This window comes from Sinohyriopsis cumingii, chromosome 2, assembly GCF_028554795.1.
Source record: "Sinohyriopsis cumingii isolate HCF-2022 chromosome 2, ASM2855479v2, whole genome shotgun sequence".
NCBI lineage: Eukaryota > Metazoa > Mollusca > Bivalvia > Unionida > Unionidae > Sinohyriopsis > Sinohyriopsis cumingii.
In genome coordinates this window covers 168,684,117-168,703,332 of record NC_142962.1, presented here as the reverse complement: position 1 = coordinate 168,703,332, position 19,216 = coordinate 168,684,117, and the positions used below count along the sequence as shown (strand labels likewise).

General features: G+C 33.7%; 2 protein-coding genes across 2 annotated transcripts in view; one reads left to right on the top strand and one right to left on the bottom strand.

Annotated features, from left to right (window-relative positions):
• The window catches only part of LOC149806272 (cytokine receptor-like factor 3), a 63,473-nt gene extending 61,386 nt beyond the window's left edge, over positions 1-2,087 (bottom strand). The window contains exon 1 of the mRNA XM_089951222.1: positions 2,004-2,087. The gene's annotated coding sequence lies outside the window, so the exon portion shown is untranslated. The remainder of the gene's footprint in view (positions 1-2,003) is intronic.
• Positions 2,088-2,129: 42 nt separating this feature from the next.
• LOC149806271 (uncharacterized) overlaps positions 2,130-19,216 on the top strand; it is a 45,224-nt gene continuing 28,137 nt past the window's right edge. The window contains exons 1-2 of the mRNA XM_089951221.1: positions 2,130-2,234; positions 3,136-4,129. Of these exons, the coding sequence (XP_089807347.1) occupies positions 3,250-4,129 (880 nt within the window). The 5' untranslated portion in view covers positions 2,130-2,234; positions 3,136-3,249. The remainder of the gene's footprint in view (positions 2,235-3,135; positions 4,130-19,216) is intronic.

Below are 19,216 nucleotides of genomic sequence, written 5' to 3'. Positions count from 1 at the left end.
GAAATTGCCCTTAGGCGCCATCTGTCTACAAGGCCAATTTGGACTCTTCTCATGGGTGGCTACTGTGGACAGGTCTGACTGACTTCCCGACTTATGCTGTTGACAAAAAAAGGTGGGAAGCTAATGAATCTGTTTAATCTGTAGTACCAAATGATGCTAACGAGATTCACTGCATTAAAGAAACTTACCCCTACTTCAACCCAATTCAGCATTAACTGGCTGTCACTGCTAAAATTTGATTCCATTAGGGAAAAGGCATCAGAGTAAGTTTAATCTGGCTAAAGCAATTCCACTCTAAGCTGTACTGCAATGTCTATATGCACTGCCAAGTATGTGAGATATTCTTAAAATTTTGACCTTCAGTTGTGAAGACAAATGACCTTGCAACATGCTACGCAGCACTGCATGTGATGCTAGTAAGACAATGTCCATTCCCAACAAAAATATCTAGGTCAACATCTTACGCTGTGGGACTATGGTTAGGAAATATTCAAGAAATTTAAAATTTAAAATGTACATCTCATTCCGTCATTGATGTACACCACTGGCAATGTTACTTCTGTAGTTTGCACTGGTAAGGGTACAAAATTAACACCATTTGCAGGGTTTTCATTAAGAACCAGCCAGCAGCCAAAATGACTGTTTGAAACTGTTTCCTTGCTGATTCAACTTGCAAAATTTTTTAAAATAATGAACAATACACTAAACTGGGCAACAAAACACTGAAAGAAAAACAAACCAAACTGGGCTGGAAAAGAGTTAATTCATCTTGTATCTTATGTTTCTAAAAAATAAAGTGCTTGTATTCCAGCAATCTAATCAGCATCTCTCTGCAATCTTCATTCTCCATTTCAGTAAAATTGGAAATTATCAATCAATATATGTTTTTTTAATCCAGAAAAGCAACTGGCACCAATTCACTGAGAATAGAAAAACAGTACATAATGGAAATTATTAACTGATAAAGTATTCATTTATTTTTAGTTGCACATTCGTACACATTTATACATACACTTTCTGGTATAGTCTGCAGTCAGCATATTTGTCTGATTATTCCATCCAGTTTTGCCCTAATTTTCTAATAGATTAACATGTTGATAAAGTTTTATGTTGTCATTTTCCCTCTTAAATGTTTAAAATTTTCATGGCTAAAATTGTCCATTGTCAGATTAAGTCAAAGTATGTTTCTTTAATGAAAGGAATAAAAAAATATTAATATTGAAGAAAGTGTTTAGATAGCTTCATTTTATTTAAAATACTAATTATCCTTTTAACTGATTTTGGTATTCCCAGCTTCTTTGCATTCCAACCAATATCCTAATTTCCTCTGATCCTTGACACCCCATTTTTAAAATTTGGACGTCTATGTCGGTGTGTAGTGTCAGAGTCCATTGCCTATCAAAAAGTTGGAATTTGCTGACACAGTTTGGTATCGGCATTGGGTAGCCACTTATTAGCCGACCTAGCGAACTTGAACGACATCTCATTGAGATATACCTGCATGAAATCGAAAGGAATATGATTTATTTTCTCAAACTGCGAGCATAGCATTTGTTATATCTATAATCCGCTGACAGCGTTCCTGAAATTTGGCCTGGTTATCACCATTTGCATTCCTAGTCACATGACTAAAAAAATCTCGCAACCCGAAACATAAATATCAGGGGTATTGTCTTACATTGTAGAACTAGGTATGCAGTGAGAAATCCAATATTCGCAATGCTTATACTGTATCGTTGGCGGTTTTCTTACCTCTTAGATTGTAGGACAATTAAAAAAAAAGAAAATTTAAGGACAGGCCAAAAGTCATTCCAAAATAAGAAAGTAAATACTTAAGTAAAATACCCAGCAGGCAGATTTGTTATCGACAATTGGAAGCAATTAGCTTCCACATTTTCATCGAAAATATTTGTGACTAAAGCATGCAAAGTTTAATTAAAAATATTATAATTTGATGGAAAGTATGATTAAATGCATAGAACGAATAAATAACAAGTGCATACTAGAAAGATGCTGCATACAAAGTATCACTTCTCATCATCTGCGAGACTGCCTAAACTTTAAAGTGCTGTAATCATGGAGGCGGCCATTAACGATGAGTTCAGGGAGCATGCGTCAAAGTTCACAATTTCCGGTGAACCAAATCGCGCAACAAAGAGGTAGCGGTGCTTGTTATGTACATACTCGGCTATTTTCACCCACATTTCATAATATTTCGAGATCAAAATTTGAAGGTAAGACACTCGTCAGTCTAGAGGATCTGAATTGGAAACTTCACATTTAAGAAATAGGCAACAATGCAAATAGTAAGACATTACTATTATAATTTAGTCTGTATTGTCATTTTTGCCCAGAAAAATGTGGAAAAATGAGCTTTCTTAGGTTTAATCAGACGTATTTTTGTACACTTTAAGTTTGGGAACTGACTAGTATTACATGATGACCGAGCAGCCAGATTTGTACCAGCCAATTATGAGTATACACCATGCTTTCTGATCGTAAGTCACAAAACTGATGTTGATTAAAGAACGGGTTAAAGGGGACTCTATTTTTGTTCTTAACAAAAGTTTGAGAAAGCTGTTAAAATTTCCCAGCTGTTTCAAATTGAAATGAACTTGTGGAAGTAGCACGAGTATGTTTACTAAATACCTCATATTTGAACTTATCATTATAATTTTAGACTTTCTCCCTTCAAGAACGAATTAGACTTTTGTTTTACCAATGACAGTGTACTAAATAGTAGGAAAATGAAATTGATACCTTTTCAAATTGGTTAAGTTCATTTTTATGGACCTAAAGAGTTGACAGTGTGTGATGCATTAATGTTAATTAAGTAAGACGTTACTATTATAATTTAGTCTATATTGTCAGTGCATTAATGTCTCTTTGATGTAGCAAGAAAATAATCATGATCAGGAAAAATAAAATAATTTAAGGGGTTTACATGAAAATCAGGAATAGGTTTTGGAACCACAGGATCTGCAATGTTTTCTTACCTTACCTTCTTATACGCACTTAATTTATATAAATCTAGAAATAAATTTTATTTTCCATCTTCTATCAAGCTTACATAGGATACAGGAGCCAGATTGTATTTACACTGTATAATAGACATTTTTTTCCTCATTTTCCCAGATGAAAAGCCTTCAGTGCTTCATTGAATTTTACCTGGGTCACCAATCAGTACAACATTCAATAAAATGGATGTAATGTGGCTATGACTTAGATTGAAATTTGCAGTTTGTTGCCATGGCTTCCATTGGTGTTGTTGCAGGCAGCCAGAAAACCAGCAGACCAGTAGCAACCCAGAAAGTCACAATGCCACAGAACACAATCCCACATCCTGGTAGCTCACCTGGACCAGGAAACTTCCCAGATGTCGTGGATGAAAACATGCGTTACGTCAACTCAGCGAGTCAAGTGAACCTACTGGACAATGAGCAAAATGTTGATACTGGTTCCAGGGGAATAAGTCATCCTAATCCATCAGGTTCGCATGATTCACCACAATCCATAGAATCATATTATTCTACCTCCAGGAGCTCTGGATCAGTGACTTCCACCCACACCACACAACCAGTGCCTTCAAGTTTCAGAACTGTTCCTCAGATCTCCTGTATTTCTTCCTCAGATACCTCAGGAGAAACACATGGTCAGATGTTCCAGCAACCCGCTGATAGTAGACTCATTCGAACTCAGAATGTTGGGAGTGGGATTGTTTTATCTTACCTGAATTCAACAAGGACCAGTGCTCTTCCAGATTTATTGGCCCACTCCAGGATCATACAGCCCCATTCACAAACATCCCGCCATCCAGTTGCCCAGATCCCTCCTGTGGTCCCCTCCTCCCAAGTAACTCAACATCATAGGCCTTCAAATTGGGAACATGGTGTTCATTCTCGATCAGGGCAAAATGGCAGATCTCGGCGCCGCTCACGAAGACATTCTCAACATCGATCACATACTTGTAAAGACTCATGTTGTAAATGTGTGGCAGCATTAACTGCTTTTCGTTGGATTCTTGTGGTACTGTCCCTGTTAGGAGTGTGTTGTGTTGTTACTGGAATTGTGCTGGCAGCACTTCATGCTGCTGGAAATAGCTTCCTTTTCCTCGCAATTATGTTTATAGGTGAGTATTTTTACATTATCACTTGAATAGATCTGAAGTCATTTGCTGTTTATAATTGAATATTAATTTTTTAAAAATATTTATTTGTATGGTAAAAAAAAATGTAGTAATGAATTATATGACAGTGCAACAGTGGAAGCTCATTAGGTATCATGTCCTAATTACCTTTCCAAACATAATAGTATTTTCTGATTAGTTTTTGCAGTGTATTGCAGCAGAGTCGTATATAGAAAGTGTCAAGGCACTCTTGTTGTTAAACTTTCTTTTAAGTAACTTATCATGGCATTTTTGAGGAAGCTGATATCCAGTTTTTAAGTAAATTTACCATAAAATTTTGGTACTTGTTGGCCTCAGAAATTGTTGAAACATAATTACAGCTGTATCAATTGCACATCAGCATACTTTAATTCCATACAACCCCCACCCCCTTACTTAACTCCAGAATAGTGATCATAACCAAGAATAGCATGTCTGTGTGTGTATCTCTGTGATATGACAGCATATATACATTTTGGTAAAGAAACAAGACAGGAATAAAGAAATAAAAATAGCTGGATATAGATGGGTGTTATTTAAAGAAAATATAACAAACAACAAACCTAAATAATTCAGCCCTAGTAGTAGTACCATAACTATATACCAATTAGATCCTAACTAAATCTGACACTGCTTTGATTATTTCTGTGATGCATCAGCCATATTTAAACAATCAATGATCTGTTAGTGTAACCGATGATTGATCAAGAAATTTCAACAGATTTCCAACAGACGTGCCTGCTAGGACTGTCTCAATTTAAAGAATAAAATGGCAAATGACTAATAATTATTTGCAACTGCTGATGATTACATTATCTTGTATATGATAATGCTGTGTTGTGTAAATTTTTAACCTCTTTTACCAGTGTGGGTGTCAATATTGCAAAAAGTTCAATATATTAAATTTTTTACCCGTGTGTGTGTGTGTGTATATATATATATATATATATATATATATATATATATATATATATATATATATATATATATATGTATGTGTGTGTGTGTGTGAAATTACAGGACATGACCTACGATGGAACTTGAATGACAATTTGCAGACTGGACATTTTGGAAATAAGGTGCATATATTTATCCCCTCCATCTGTTTGGATATTACTCTTTGTCGGATTCGGCCAATGTGGGTATGTGAGAAAGCTTACCAGTAGCTTCTCGAGGGTCGGTGGTTCTTTCTAGAGATTTCCCGGGTTCTTCCTCCACCATTAATACTGGCTGCCATGTATAGCCTATTGTGTGTTAAAAAATGGCGTTAAACCCTACAACAAGAATTACTCTTTGTTTCAGCACTATACACATACAAGCACCAAAGCTCAAGACAGTAGAGGTGTGAAAATTTATATTTTGGACTGTCTCAGAACCCTATAATTTAATGATTTCTTCAGTATTTATTGAAATTAATCAGTCCCGGACACTATGTGCTTTTTAACTATATTATGTCAGTTTCTGATATCATGTGTTGTTTAACTATGTGTGATGGTGTGTTGGCAAGTATATGTACCTTAGAAATTATACCATACCCTGACACCATAAAACTACCATATATTATGTGCAGAAGTGTCAACAGGTATCTGTAACTGTACAATTATATATCAGTCCCTGACACCATGTTCTTTGTGTGGTGGTGTGTCAGCACTTATCTGACCTTTAGAACAATAGATGTGTAACCAAGGACCAAATTACAAAGAAAAAATGTACTTGCAACAGCAAACTTTTATTGTCATCCTCCATTATTTATTTGGGGACCTTCAGCACTGAGCCAAAATGCCTATCAGATAAGTGTTATACGTTGTTTAGTTAGTAACCCTGCTTGTTGTCAATTTTTCATTAATTTTTAAAAGCAGTATAATGGGATATGATACTGTTCTTGGCTGAAAATGAGAAGACAAAATTATTTTTATAAATAAATTGTCTGAGAGAAAGCTATTGAAACATGGAAGAATAATATTATGGCTGAAAGCAAGAACGAACCCAGAACCAGATATGACACTTTCCAGTACATTTAAGTAAATAATAATAATAATAATAATAATGACTTTATTTAGAGAAGGTAACTCAGTTAGTTACAAAACTACTCTACCTTGAGTCCTTCTAGCTTGCAACAACTTGTTTTAGCTCCTTATATTTCAGGAAAATGTCTGGTAAGAGCCATTGTAAGTTCATATATATATATATATATATATATATATATATAGAGAGAGAGAGAGAGAGAGAGAGAGAGAGAGAGAGAGAGAGAGAAACTCATGCAGGAGGGGGGAGGATTGTGTCCCTGCATCTCTCTCCACCACCACCTGATTTAACTAATGCATGAATCAAATATTGTCCCCCATCGTTTCATATTTATTTCAAGAGAAAACTTTTGTTAGTATGAATTCTGAATTGATGTCATTTTTTTATCTAGACTGCTTATGTATGGAATTTGGTAGTTGTGTTTGCATCATTTACTTTTTTGTGGGGGTACTTCACAGATATTTCCTACTTCTGACAGAGTGGCAGATGTAAGGTTATATTGCTTGTATCAGTAACATGGACATTTCTTTTATGTTGGCACACCTCTATACTACTTTTATATACTTTGGCTGAATTTTCTTTACATGTTATTGTTGTGGAAATCGTGCTTTATCTAAGTACACATCTGATAAAAATGACTGCTCCTATCCTTGAAAAATAAGTCTGAATTAGTCCAAAGTACACTAATATTAGCAGGTATTTAAACTGGGAAAACAAATTTTGCCAGAATAGGAAACTTGTACCATCTTCTGAAAGTTCATTTAATGAATAGCAAAATATTGTTATGTATATTTGATTTGATTTATATTTGATTTTAATTTAATTGTTTCATTGTTATTTTTTTTTTTTAAATTCTATTACATGCTACTGTAATGTAACTTGATTTTCTGGATTTGATATTGTCCAGAATAGAGTTCATTTTTTTAATTTTTCTCAGAGTAAGATTCATAAAGTGGAATCAAGGCCATACTCATACATGCCAACCATTACGCTTTTTTCACCAAATTACGCATTATGCATAACTGTATTCGGATTACGCGTTTTCGATATATCCCCCTCCAAAAAAAATTAATAATTTATTTTCTAATTTTTATTAACATCCCATTAATCCCACAGACCTTATTCTTGAAAAGATGGCTTCTATGTAACTACAACATAAAGAGTACGCTTATCCGAAGACTTGCATGCACTTTCCTAACAGTAGCATGTTCTATTTATAGCAGTTGCCCTATTTCAAGAAACATGCTGGTTTCAGCTTTTGACCTGGGTTTCTATTTATAGCAACTGTATGGCTTAGTTAGGAGAGAACAGGCTGGTTTTCTAACTTTAATCTTTGCTCGCAGATTCTTTGTTCTAATTCAGAACAGAACCAGTCTGTAGGTATTTGGCGCTAAAAGACAAGTCAGATTTATTTTAGTCGATGCATGTTAGAGCAAAAATATTTTTCAAATAATTTCAAAGATGGATTAGGAAAAGACAAAAAACCAATTCAGAGATGAATACATGAATTACACAATACAGCATTCTATTCTAGGGATCTTCATGCCCCTTGCAGTCTGCGTGGAAAGGATTTTAATATTGGTCATGGTGGTAAAACAAGAAATCTTGAATTAGCTCCTTTACTACTCAAGTACTGAGGTAACTTCTTTTTATACAGCAGAACTAAATTGTGGACATGAATTTTGTAAATGCAGATGCGTCATCTACCGAGTTCTTAATAAAACATGGACAACCTCTAGCAGTAGAAGACTACATTGGTCCTTTGTTCAGACAGGTGTTTCCTGATTCCAAAATTGCAGAGTCAAAGTCACAGTGCTCTTCTTTCCAAAATTAACAGTAGATTTCACTGAAGAAAACATTTTATTTATTTGCTTGATAATACTTTGAATAAACTTAAGTTGGCATAATTGTAGAGGGTTTTAAGCTGATATCACATCAATGATGACTGGAATTCATAAAGGAGTTGCATTATATATTTTGAAAAATGTCTCCATCATTGTTCATATCATGTTGTCTCTGTCATATGAAGCACCATGTTGCAGGAAAAGCTGCTAATAAATTAGAAGAACTCCTGAAGTATCAAGTTGACACTCCACTCTACCTGACAGTGTACTTCATACGAATAGAGTTGATTTTGTCATCTTATTTCCCAGCTAAAATACCCATTAACTGTAAAATATAAATTTCCTCTTCTTTATCAGGTTATGAAAAGAATATTGGTTCTTTACCATTCTAATGCTGACTGAGAGATTGTTCAGTATTGTTCACAAAAATAAAACTGAATTCAGATCCAGGCTCTCTAACCCAGCACTTAGTGCTTTGCTGGTGTGCAAAACATTCATAATCTCAGCAGGTAAAAGTGTTTTGAAATATACATGTAACATGAGAGTTGGTTGCTTTTTAGAGCTCAAAGTGTTCTGTATGAAAACTTGAAGCAGTAATTGATGTTAAAAGTCCAGAGGGATAAATTAATCATTTTGTACATATGCTCGTTGAATTTTTGTCCACTTTGATTACACTTTTTCCTTGCCAGGGGTTGGCATGTATGCATACCTGGAGTACATGACAAATAATGTGTTTATTGTTACAAACTATTGGTTTTCCCATTAGGATGAACTCTTGATCTCCATCCAGGAATCTGTTTTGCGTTGTAGTTTGACTTATTACTGTTGTTTTGAGAAAGAATAGGCAGTCGTGCCTTAACACTTGAGAAGTCAAGTTGTTTTGTGTTGTGACCAGTTTTGGGCTAATTGTGCCTATTTTATTTTATTCAAATTATTTGGATTTTGAGTAAATGTTTTCCCTGAAAATGCTAGTGCTCTAAATGATTTCTTGGACAAGACATTTATCAAAATTTTTATAGATTTCAAAAACTGGAATAATATTTTCTGTGATTCAACAATTGACTGTTGACACTGCAGCACTTCACAGGTTACAACATATGTCATTGTCTTCCATTTTTATCAGGATTCAAACTCAGTTTCATTTAGGTCTTTTTAATAATAGGACTTCTATTTTTTAATTGTTGTATTAATTTTGGATTTGATTCATAAAACCGTAAGTTCTTTTTCTCATTTTTACCTTCCTTTTCTTGGGAAATAAATTATTTGTTGAATTTTACAAAGCTTGTTGTCTTCACTCTTTTTTGTTACGTCTTCTTTTCTGTTACGTCTCGTAAGAGCCTAAACACGTAACAATATATAAAATTTATTAAATAAAGTTATCAGCTAATTTTTTTCTATAACAAGAAGAATTAGCAGTTTTTTCTTAATGGTGCACTCTGAAGGTAAAGCTGTATACTCTATAACCCAAGTTACACACATCAGTCATAACCAAAATAAAGGGAATTAAATGTTCTTTTAAAAGTAACCAAGATTTACAAGGTCTTTTTTAAATAGCCAGGATAACCAGCGAGGAAAACGTTGGAAGTTCTTTTTTTAACAATTAAACCCAATGCAAAGTATGAAACTGTTGAGTGTCATATTTAGTTAAATATTTCTCTTGCGCTCTGGGATTTGTGATATAAATTTTGCTCAGCAACAAAATATTGATACTGTAAAGTCTCATTTTGAATCTGTAGACATATTGGTAAGGTCCTGGCATGGCCTCTTCATTTCTGCTAGTAATATATGATGTTATTGTTTATTGAGTCCTTAAACATTCTTTGAAATTTATAATAATAATAATAATAATAATGGATCTATTTTAAGAGGGAGACTTGGTTATAAAGAACTAATCTACTATACCCTGAGACCATAATGTGTACACTTTTTACACAAATTATATGCATTACCAATGATACATTCACTTGTAAACAATGCCCATACAGAAATATACATCACATTTTTACCAGTGTCTACACACTTGAACTGATAATGAAACAATATACAGACATTTTGTAACTCTTGGTTCATGATTTTTTCTCCTTTGTATAATTTTTATTCATGGCTGTCAGATGTACAGAATATCTTTACTTAGTTTTGCCTGCATGACCTGAATAATAATAATAATAACAATAATGACTTTTTAAAGAAGAAGCTCATTTGGTCACTGACCAAACTTTCATGAGGCCTTCTACAATGACATTTGTGTGTGTGTGTTTTATGTCACTTGTTTAGGCTCGAATAAACAGTGACACAAAAAAGAGTGAAAACAACAAGCTTTTAAAAATACAATAATTTATTTCCCTGGAAAAATTCTGTAAAAATGTATTAAAAAAATGAACTTACAGTTTTATAGAATCAGATCCAAAACATAATTTGAGAATAAAATTTTAGTAGTCCTAATAACAAAATGTTCCACTGACTTTGAATCACGACGAAGAATCCAAGATGGAAGACGATGACATATGCTGCAATCTGTAGTGTTGAAGTCTACAGTTCCTTGTAGAAACAAGAATTATCTCTCCGGTTTCTGATAGCTGAATAAATTTTTATATAAAAAAACTGCTTGTTCCACAATATTACATGAGCACAAGTATTTTCCAGAGAAATAACGTAATTAATCCTTTTGAATCCAAGTAATTTGAAATAACTCCAAACCAAGTAATTTGAAATAACTCCAAACAGCACAACATACAACAGTTTAACGGCCCAACTTCTACTCCAATTAATTCTCAAAAACATGGGTTATGTGGGCTTTCTAAAATGTAAACAAGGGTCACATGATCATCTTCTGGAAGTTTATAGAAGGAAATACTTGTTACAGATCACGTTTACCCAGTGTGACCCTGATGAAAACCAATCATTTTTACTCTAAGAAATAAAAAATAAACCAATGGATACACAAGTAAGTAAAAACATGTAATGATTTTCAATTTTCATAGGCTGAAATCAATCATTTGGTTATCATTCAGATTAAAAAGCCAAATGTTAATATATAATTTGATATTTCTTAAAGCATTAAAGAAAACTCGGTCTTGACATTAGGCACCAAGTCATGTTTCATTTTAAGACACTGAAGATAAAACTTCTTTGAATGGTTCTCATTTTCATTCAGTATCATCCTATGTCCATCATCTCCACCACAAATACAATATTTGACTGTAGTAATTTTAATTTGGTTTGTCAGCTGTCTTGGCACAAACACTTCTTTTTGCAAAAAATATTTGTACATAAAAGTTCTGGTATAGTACACATTCTATGAAATTTTAATTCAGTAACTGATATTGTATCCTGAAGATCATTGTCTGGAAATACACTTTCAGGATGACAATCTTAGGGACATTGTACAAATATTTTTAATAATTATCAATATTGTCTGTCTGAGAAATAACTGCATTTCTATTTGATAGCAATATGCATGATTACAGTTCAACATCACTATTCTGTCTTTCAATATAAGCCAGGGAACTTCCACCTTTTTTTTTTACTTTTGTGATTTAGGGGCACTTCAAGTATAATATATGTATCATTTCAGTGAAGTAAATGTCCTTATCGACAATTAAACCAGATTTGTTTCTTGAACATATGTTTGTTAGGGACTCAAAATAGCAGTATAAGATGCATGCACATTGCATTGTGGGTATTTGCGTACACTATTGTGATGTCTGAAAACAACCCATTGCTAGAGCATGTCTGTCATCAGCATCAAGAAATAGTTTGGACAAAGTACTTCACACATCATTCATGCCTTCAAGATTGTTTAAAAGACTCATCATTAGAGTTTTTGAAAGATCTAGATGTTTTCTTATGGGAAAACTGGAAAGTGTTCACTTTTACTAAGTTTGGGGACATTCTCAGGTGAGTTTGTCATAGATAATGTACAGGTATGTTCAGTGAAAGTTTGTAAAGTAGACATCACTCTGTATTAACAAGTGAAAACCCAAGTGTTTCCATTAAAACAATCCATTGGTTTCTGATTTGACTATTGAGTAAATCTTTGTTGAAGTCACCTAAAATATGAAATCTCCAACCTTTCTTCTAAGACTTTATCAAGCTGAATATAAGAATCTTTATTCCAGCTGTCTCAGGATGGATGATTCCTGTTTACAGAGCAACTAGATACATGTATGGTTTTGTATTTGTAGGCTTTAATTGAAGCATATCAGGTCAACATCATTACATTCTAAATCCTGTCTTAATCTACTTACAGCCAAACCAATTTTGTCATAGACAATAAATCACCACTTCCTGTTTTGCCTTCTCTGTGAAAAGGCTTTGTAAAGCTGTAGACAGATACCCTTGTGGCTCTTTAAAAAACAAATATTGATGTTACCCTGGGGTATTTTTGTTAGAAGTCTATATGTTATTTGTTTAACCCTGTATATAAAGATCTCAGGTTTCTACTCAGTAACACTTTAGTTGGTGAATTAATTTGCACTGAGTATGCCTTGCATGTTAAAAATCAAAACACAGGCTGTAACCTTGACCGTCTAGTCAAATCAAAACACAGGCTGTAACCATGACTGTTTAGTCAAATCAAATCACAGGCTATAACATTGACTGTCTAGTCAAACTACAAATCAAAACACAGGCTATAACCTTGACCATCTAGTCAAACTACAAATCAAAACACAGGCTATAACCTTGACCATCTGGTCAAACTACAAATCAAAACACAGGTTATAACCTTGACCATCTGGTCAAACTACAAATCAAAATACAGGCTATAATCTTGACTGTCTAGTCAAACTACAAAATCAGAGCACAGGCTATAACCTTTACTGTCTAGTCAAACTACAAATCAAAACACAGGCTATAACCTTGACCATCTGGTCAAACTACAACTTGGAACACAGGCTATAACCTTGACCATCTGGTCAAACTACAAATCAAAACACAGGCTATAACCTTGATTGTCTAGTCAAACTACAAATCAAAACACAGGCTATAACCTTGACCATCTGGTCAAACTACAAATCAAAACACAGGCTATAACCTTGACCATCTGGTCAAACTACAAATCAAAACACAGGCTATAACCTTGACCATCTAGTCAAACTACAAATCAAAACACAGGCTATAACCTTGACCATCTAGTCAAACATCTGCTGCATTGTCTGACACTCAGCTGGGCAAGATTTGCCTGCTAAAGACCCCTTTTAAAACAAAAAAGATCATTTATGTAAATGATGTGCATTCATTGTCATAAAGTCGCTTATGTAACTGATGGGCCTTCATGGTCAAAAGATCATTGATGTAATTGATGGGTGTACACTGTACATGGTCATAAGATCATTTATGCAAACAATAGGCCTTCATGGTCATAAGTCATCTCTGTTGTGGCAAACTGATTTGACTCCAATTTGACTGCCAATGATATAATCACTCTATGGTGTGTCCTTGGGCAATGTATTTTACTCAAGTTGTATGGTATGTTTCTTGATTGAAGCTTGATTTTCTCCACAGTTCAAAGACTTCACAAAACACTATTATGATTTTCCAGCTGATTTTTGAAAATCATATTTTGTGTTATGCATATCAATATTTTTTTAACTCTTGGTACATGATTTTATCCAATTTTTAAATTTATTATTCACAGGCTGTAAATTTTAAGGATTATTTTTAGGTCATTTTTTTTCTACATGACTAGGGTCTGTTTTAGGAATATTAAGAGCATAAAAATTACATAGGATATATAAATATACGCTTAAATATGTGCTGACAGTTACTAATAATAATCTTAAGACAGGTTGACTTTGGTTCAATTTCTCATTGGCTAGTGGGGTTTGGATGGCTCTAGAAGAATTAAGTACTTTCCCACTGGATGGGCTAGGTTACATTAATAGGTAGTTCAAAATATTTTTTGAGTAGCTTGATATGTCACATGGTGGTATGTTGTGAAATATAGTCATAATTGAAGATGTATATAAGTAGAGAACTGAGCAATCAGATTCATTCCTATTTTCAAGTCATTCTTATTTCTTGTGTTCCAGTCATAACATTAAGTCTGCAGACATATTTTATGTTGTCCTTAGATATTTGAAAAGAAAAACATTTGTTTGAACTGTTTAGTGGAAATAGAAAGTGCTCAGTTGGACTATAATATTAGTTTGGAACTATTGAGAATTATTCAGAAGAGTTATTGACAGTGCCATTTTGACAACATCATGATTCTTGGGGGACCATTACATTTCTGGTTCTGAGGTTTATATGGAATTTTTCATTCTTTCTGATTTTAATATAACACTTTCAGGATTATTTTTGATTCACTTCATACTGTAAGTTCCTCTCACATTTTCATGTATAACTTTGATAATTAAATTATTTGTTAAGTTTTACAAAACCTTTTGGGTTTTGTTTCTCTCTGTTTAGTTTATGAATATAGAGTCATAACAGATATTGGGGGCTCATCTGGGATATGTACTCGGGGAAACATCACTGAACTCTGTTAAGACGTGTTCATGTTAAAGCACATGTGATGAACCTTGTCCTATTTGTTTGCCTTAACACATTGAATCTTTTTAATTTGTTTGCATTAACTTGTTGAACCCCACCCTATTTTGATATCATAACATATTGAGCCTTGTCCCATTTATTTGCCTTAACACATTGAGCCTTGTCCCATTTTGTTTGCCTTAAGACACTGAACCCTGTCCTGTTTTGTTTGCCTTAACACATTGAGCCTTGTCCCATTTTGTTTGCCTTAAGACACTGAACCCTGTCCTGTTTTGTTTGCCTTAATACACTGAACCCTGTCCCATTTTTTTGCTTTAACACATTGAATCTTGTCTATTTGTATCACATAACACATTGAACTTTGTTTATTTGTTTGCCATTAACACAGTGAATCTTTTTAATTTTTACCATAGGTGGAGGGAGTAGACTAGATTTTCTTGTTACTTCAGGTTTCATTTAGGTACATCTGATTCAGTGAGACTTTTGTAGTGTTAGATGCTTAGGTATGTTAAAAACATTGTTACAGATCAGCTTCGCCCATGCATGAGCAGTTGGGTGAAATTTGAACTTGTTTTTCTTTTTACGATCAACAGAGCTTATTGGATGGCCTGACATGGTTTTAACTGAAGAATTTCTGATGCTGTCTGCTTGGTCATAAATTTAAGATGGTACTAAAATATCAATTATCTAATCACTGATTATCCATATTATTTTCTTTTACCAGCTACTGTCATGTCTCACCATTTTTTTAATATATTAAAATGTACTTATATCAATAAATGAAACTAATTTGTTAACCTCAGTGCTGGCATTGAAAGGAGTGACAGAAATAAGAAACAAATACAATCAACGCTCATACAGTTAGAATTATAATGGTATTATAAATAACCAGATTATCTTTTTTAAAAATAAATCTAAATATGAGAGAATGGCGGCAGGATGGAGATTCTTTCTTCTTACACATGTTTGTCACTGAGTGTCACTAAAAACGTGTAATTTGTAATACAGAAATGCCAAGCTTATCATGTATCATTAAAGAGTCATACTGGTCTAAGTAAGGGCATCCAATTCTGCATAATCACCTGTCTGTGGTGATGCAATAGGTGATAAAAGTTAGTAACTAACTGGCATTGATGTGAAATGGATCCATATCAGCTGAGATTTATTGGTCAAAGCTTTCAAACATGTCTTCACAGGACCACACACAAAATGGTCATCCATCAAACCAACATCTTTCAGTGATGGAGAATCTAGGTAGTTCTCTTATAGGTTTAATGTACAAATGTTTAATTTTATCAAGAATTTTAATATTTATATCAAGTATGTTACTAATTTTTAAAACTTTTTTTCACTGAAATATGTCAGATGTCTACAAAATGTGAATGTTTTCATAGTCACTGATACAGTTAAACATAACAAATACTGGAACCATTTTGTCCAGATGTTTTCATTTAGGGTTCTTTTCACTAAAATTTTGATCATCCATACATCTGATTATTGGACAAAGCCTGTGTCCCATAGTGGTTCCAGATAAACAGTGTTTTGCTGATGTTAGATCGCTGATAATAATAATAATGATAATGATAATAATATTTAATGTTAAAGAGGAACAAAGCTATAGTGTACATAAAAATATCACTTGTACATAAAACATTGAGACATTGCACACTAGAAACAAACAATGGGTGGAGTTGAAAATGGTGAAACAATGTCTAAAATAGCTTGATTATATGTGGCCCACTTACCATTAGCAAATGCTTGTCTAGTGGCCCACTTACCATTAGCAAATGCTTATCTAGTGGCCCACTTACCATTAGCAAATGCCTATCTAGTGACCCACTTACCATTAGCAAAATGCTTATCTAGTGGCCCACTAACCATTAGCAAATGCCTATCTAGTGGCCCACTTACCATTAGCAAATGCTTATATAGTGGCCCACTTACCATTAGCAAATGCCTATCTAGTGACCCACTTACCATTAGAAAAATGCTTATCTAGTGGCCCACTAACCATTAGCAAATGCCTATCTAGTGGCCCACTTACCATTAGCAAAAGCTTATCTAGTGGCCCACTTACCATTAGCAAATGCTTATCTAGTGGCCCACTTACCATTAGGAAAATGCTTATCTAGTGGCCCACTTACCATTAGCAAAATGCTTATCCAGTATCAGAGGAGTTTAGTACTGAATAAGAGAGTAGTATGATTATAACAAATCTCTGCTAAGTAATGAATGTTGATTCTTTATTATTATTAAACTTTTGCTTGACAATAATTATATCAAGTCAAACGTCAGCAAACTTGTCTCATGTTACTAGATAGTGCAGATTCAAGGATTGTCTCATATTCTTATACAAAGCACGTATGGGAATAAAATGCATTTTATGTTTTGTACCGTGTCTTCCCCTAACTCTCATTCTTGGTATAGTGAAATTATGAATATCAATTAAAATACATGTATCATTATGATGCCGTTAAACAAGTATGGGAAAATGTATTTTCATCTGTAATTCAGTCTGTTTGTAATAAATGTAATGCTTATCAGCATTAGTGAAAAGATAGGGCTCAGTGTGAAACTTAATTTCTGTGTGGTGTAAGTTGATAATTAACTAAATGAAGACATCTCATTTTGACCAATAATTTGATTCTAATTTGGATTGATCAGATAGAATTAAGATGAAACATAAAATATACTTTTATTTTTCCGTGCTTATTAAAATCAAGATATTTTAATATGCATGTATTTTCAACAGCTTCACATGAGACAGCTCTGGTGGTCTAGTGGTTTGAGTATCAGCCTTGGCCTGGCCAAGTTATACCAAAAACTTATAACAATGGTACTTGCAGATGCCTTGCTTAGTGTTCAGCATTAAGAGATTAGTGATAGATCTGGTTCATCTGGTGTTAGGATAATGTGACTGGGTGGGACATGATGCTTCATGTCTGCAGCATGATGCCCCAGTGCTAGACATCACTATAAACTGCCATAATGCCGACATCGTAGTGATATGACTGGAAAATTGTTAAAGCTACATAAAAAAATCCAACACACACACACACAATTAGGAAAATTTTTATTAAAATTTTCTTCTATGCTAAAGAATCGTAAGGTACTTTTTCCATATTCATGTATAGGAAACTATGTTGCTTTTTAATTAGTTTGATATATTCCAAACTGTTCTTCACAACTTCATTTTCTTTTGTCACCCACCCATTTAGTGCTGTGATATCATCCATACTGAATGTGAAAACCGTAATCTTTTTTCAGTAGTCACCTCTGAGTGATAATTGTGCAAACCTGCTCAGAATCATTGTGGTGAGATGTTTTCATTATGCACTATAGGTGAATTGATAATTAATAAGTTAGGTATTTAGCAGAGGGTCACATCTGCAAGTTTGTTTTTCAGCAAGATCCCAGTTTGCATACTGGCAACTTTTTAGCCTGCATTTTCTTGTAGGCCCATAGTTATTGTGTGGCAGTGTCAGTGCATATCAAATCTGTTACCATTTAATAAACATAACCTATGCTATAATTAAAAACAAGAAAAGATAACCACAGCTAAACTGACCTTTACTATCACCTCTAACACTTTTTTAGAATCTAAGCAGATAAAATTTAACTGTTGGACTTGACTGATACAACTTAGGCTTTCTGCTTTTTCTAAATCCAAGGGAGTTATGGTATGGCCCTGCGTCCATCATCTATCATCTGTTGTTCATTGGTCCATCAAATATTGCTTGTTAGATGTACTGTGCTAGAGTTTGTATTTCTGATGCAATTAGACTAGGAACATGGGTTTATATCATCAGTCTTGTACATGTAGATAATGATCAAGATCCATGGATAGTACTGTAATCATTTGATCTTGCATTTGATTGTTAGCACTCCGGAGGCCATAATTCTGATTTGATTTTGATCAGACTTGGAATATATGCTTACATCATTAGGATCTCAGCTGAGTTCGATAATGAGTGAAATATTAGGTGATATTACATCTAAATAAAGAGTAAATGTAAAACAGATGACTCTTCTTTAATAAAGAAAACTGAAAGTGGTTTCCAAGAACTAAAATCTTGATATTCTTGCTTACAGTAATTTACTTTGATCTGATCATACAAGTCTTATTACAGAGAAAACAAACTCCAATCATTGGCTATTAAGAAAATAAAATATTCAATTTTAAAATAATGCTTTTTTTTGTCCTTCAAAAGCTATATTCAGCCTAATATTGACTATAGTAATATGATGTGGTGAAATACGTCTGATGTTATGGAAATATTTCTACTGCATAAACAAGCCTGTTTAATAAAACTATGTGGGCGCCAAGGAAACATCATCAAGACAATGGATATTTTAAACATCCTTCCTTTCCAAGAACTACTGCCACAGTTTACTTGAGACAAAATTTGAAATGCAGAGAAATCATGCAGCAGTACCCTTAGAACTTGAAATCATGCAGCAGTACCCTTAGAACTTCAGATCAGTGATAGCCAAAAACTTCCCAATTCCAAAACCAAAGAAAAGGCTAGTTAAAAGGTTTTCAATACTCTGGGTGCATTACATGGAAATAATATCCCAGAAGAAATTTTTTTACAAAATCATTTTTGTTTTTCACCATAGGTACATTAAATGGATGAGATTTAAATCTTAATTAATACGTCATGGCCTATCCACCTGCTCCAGCTAC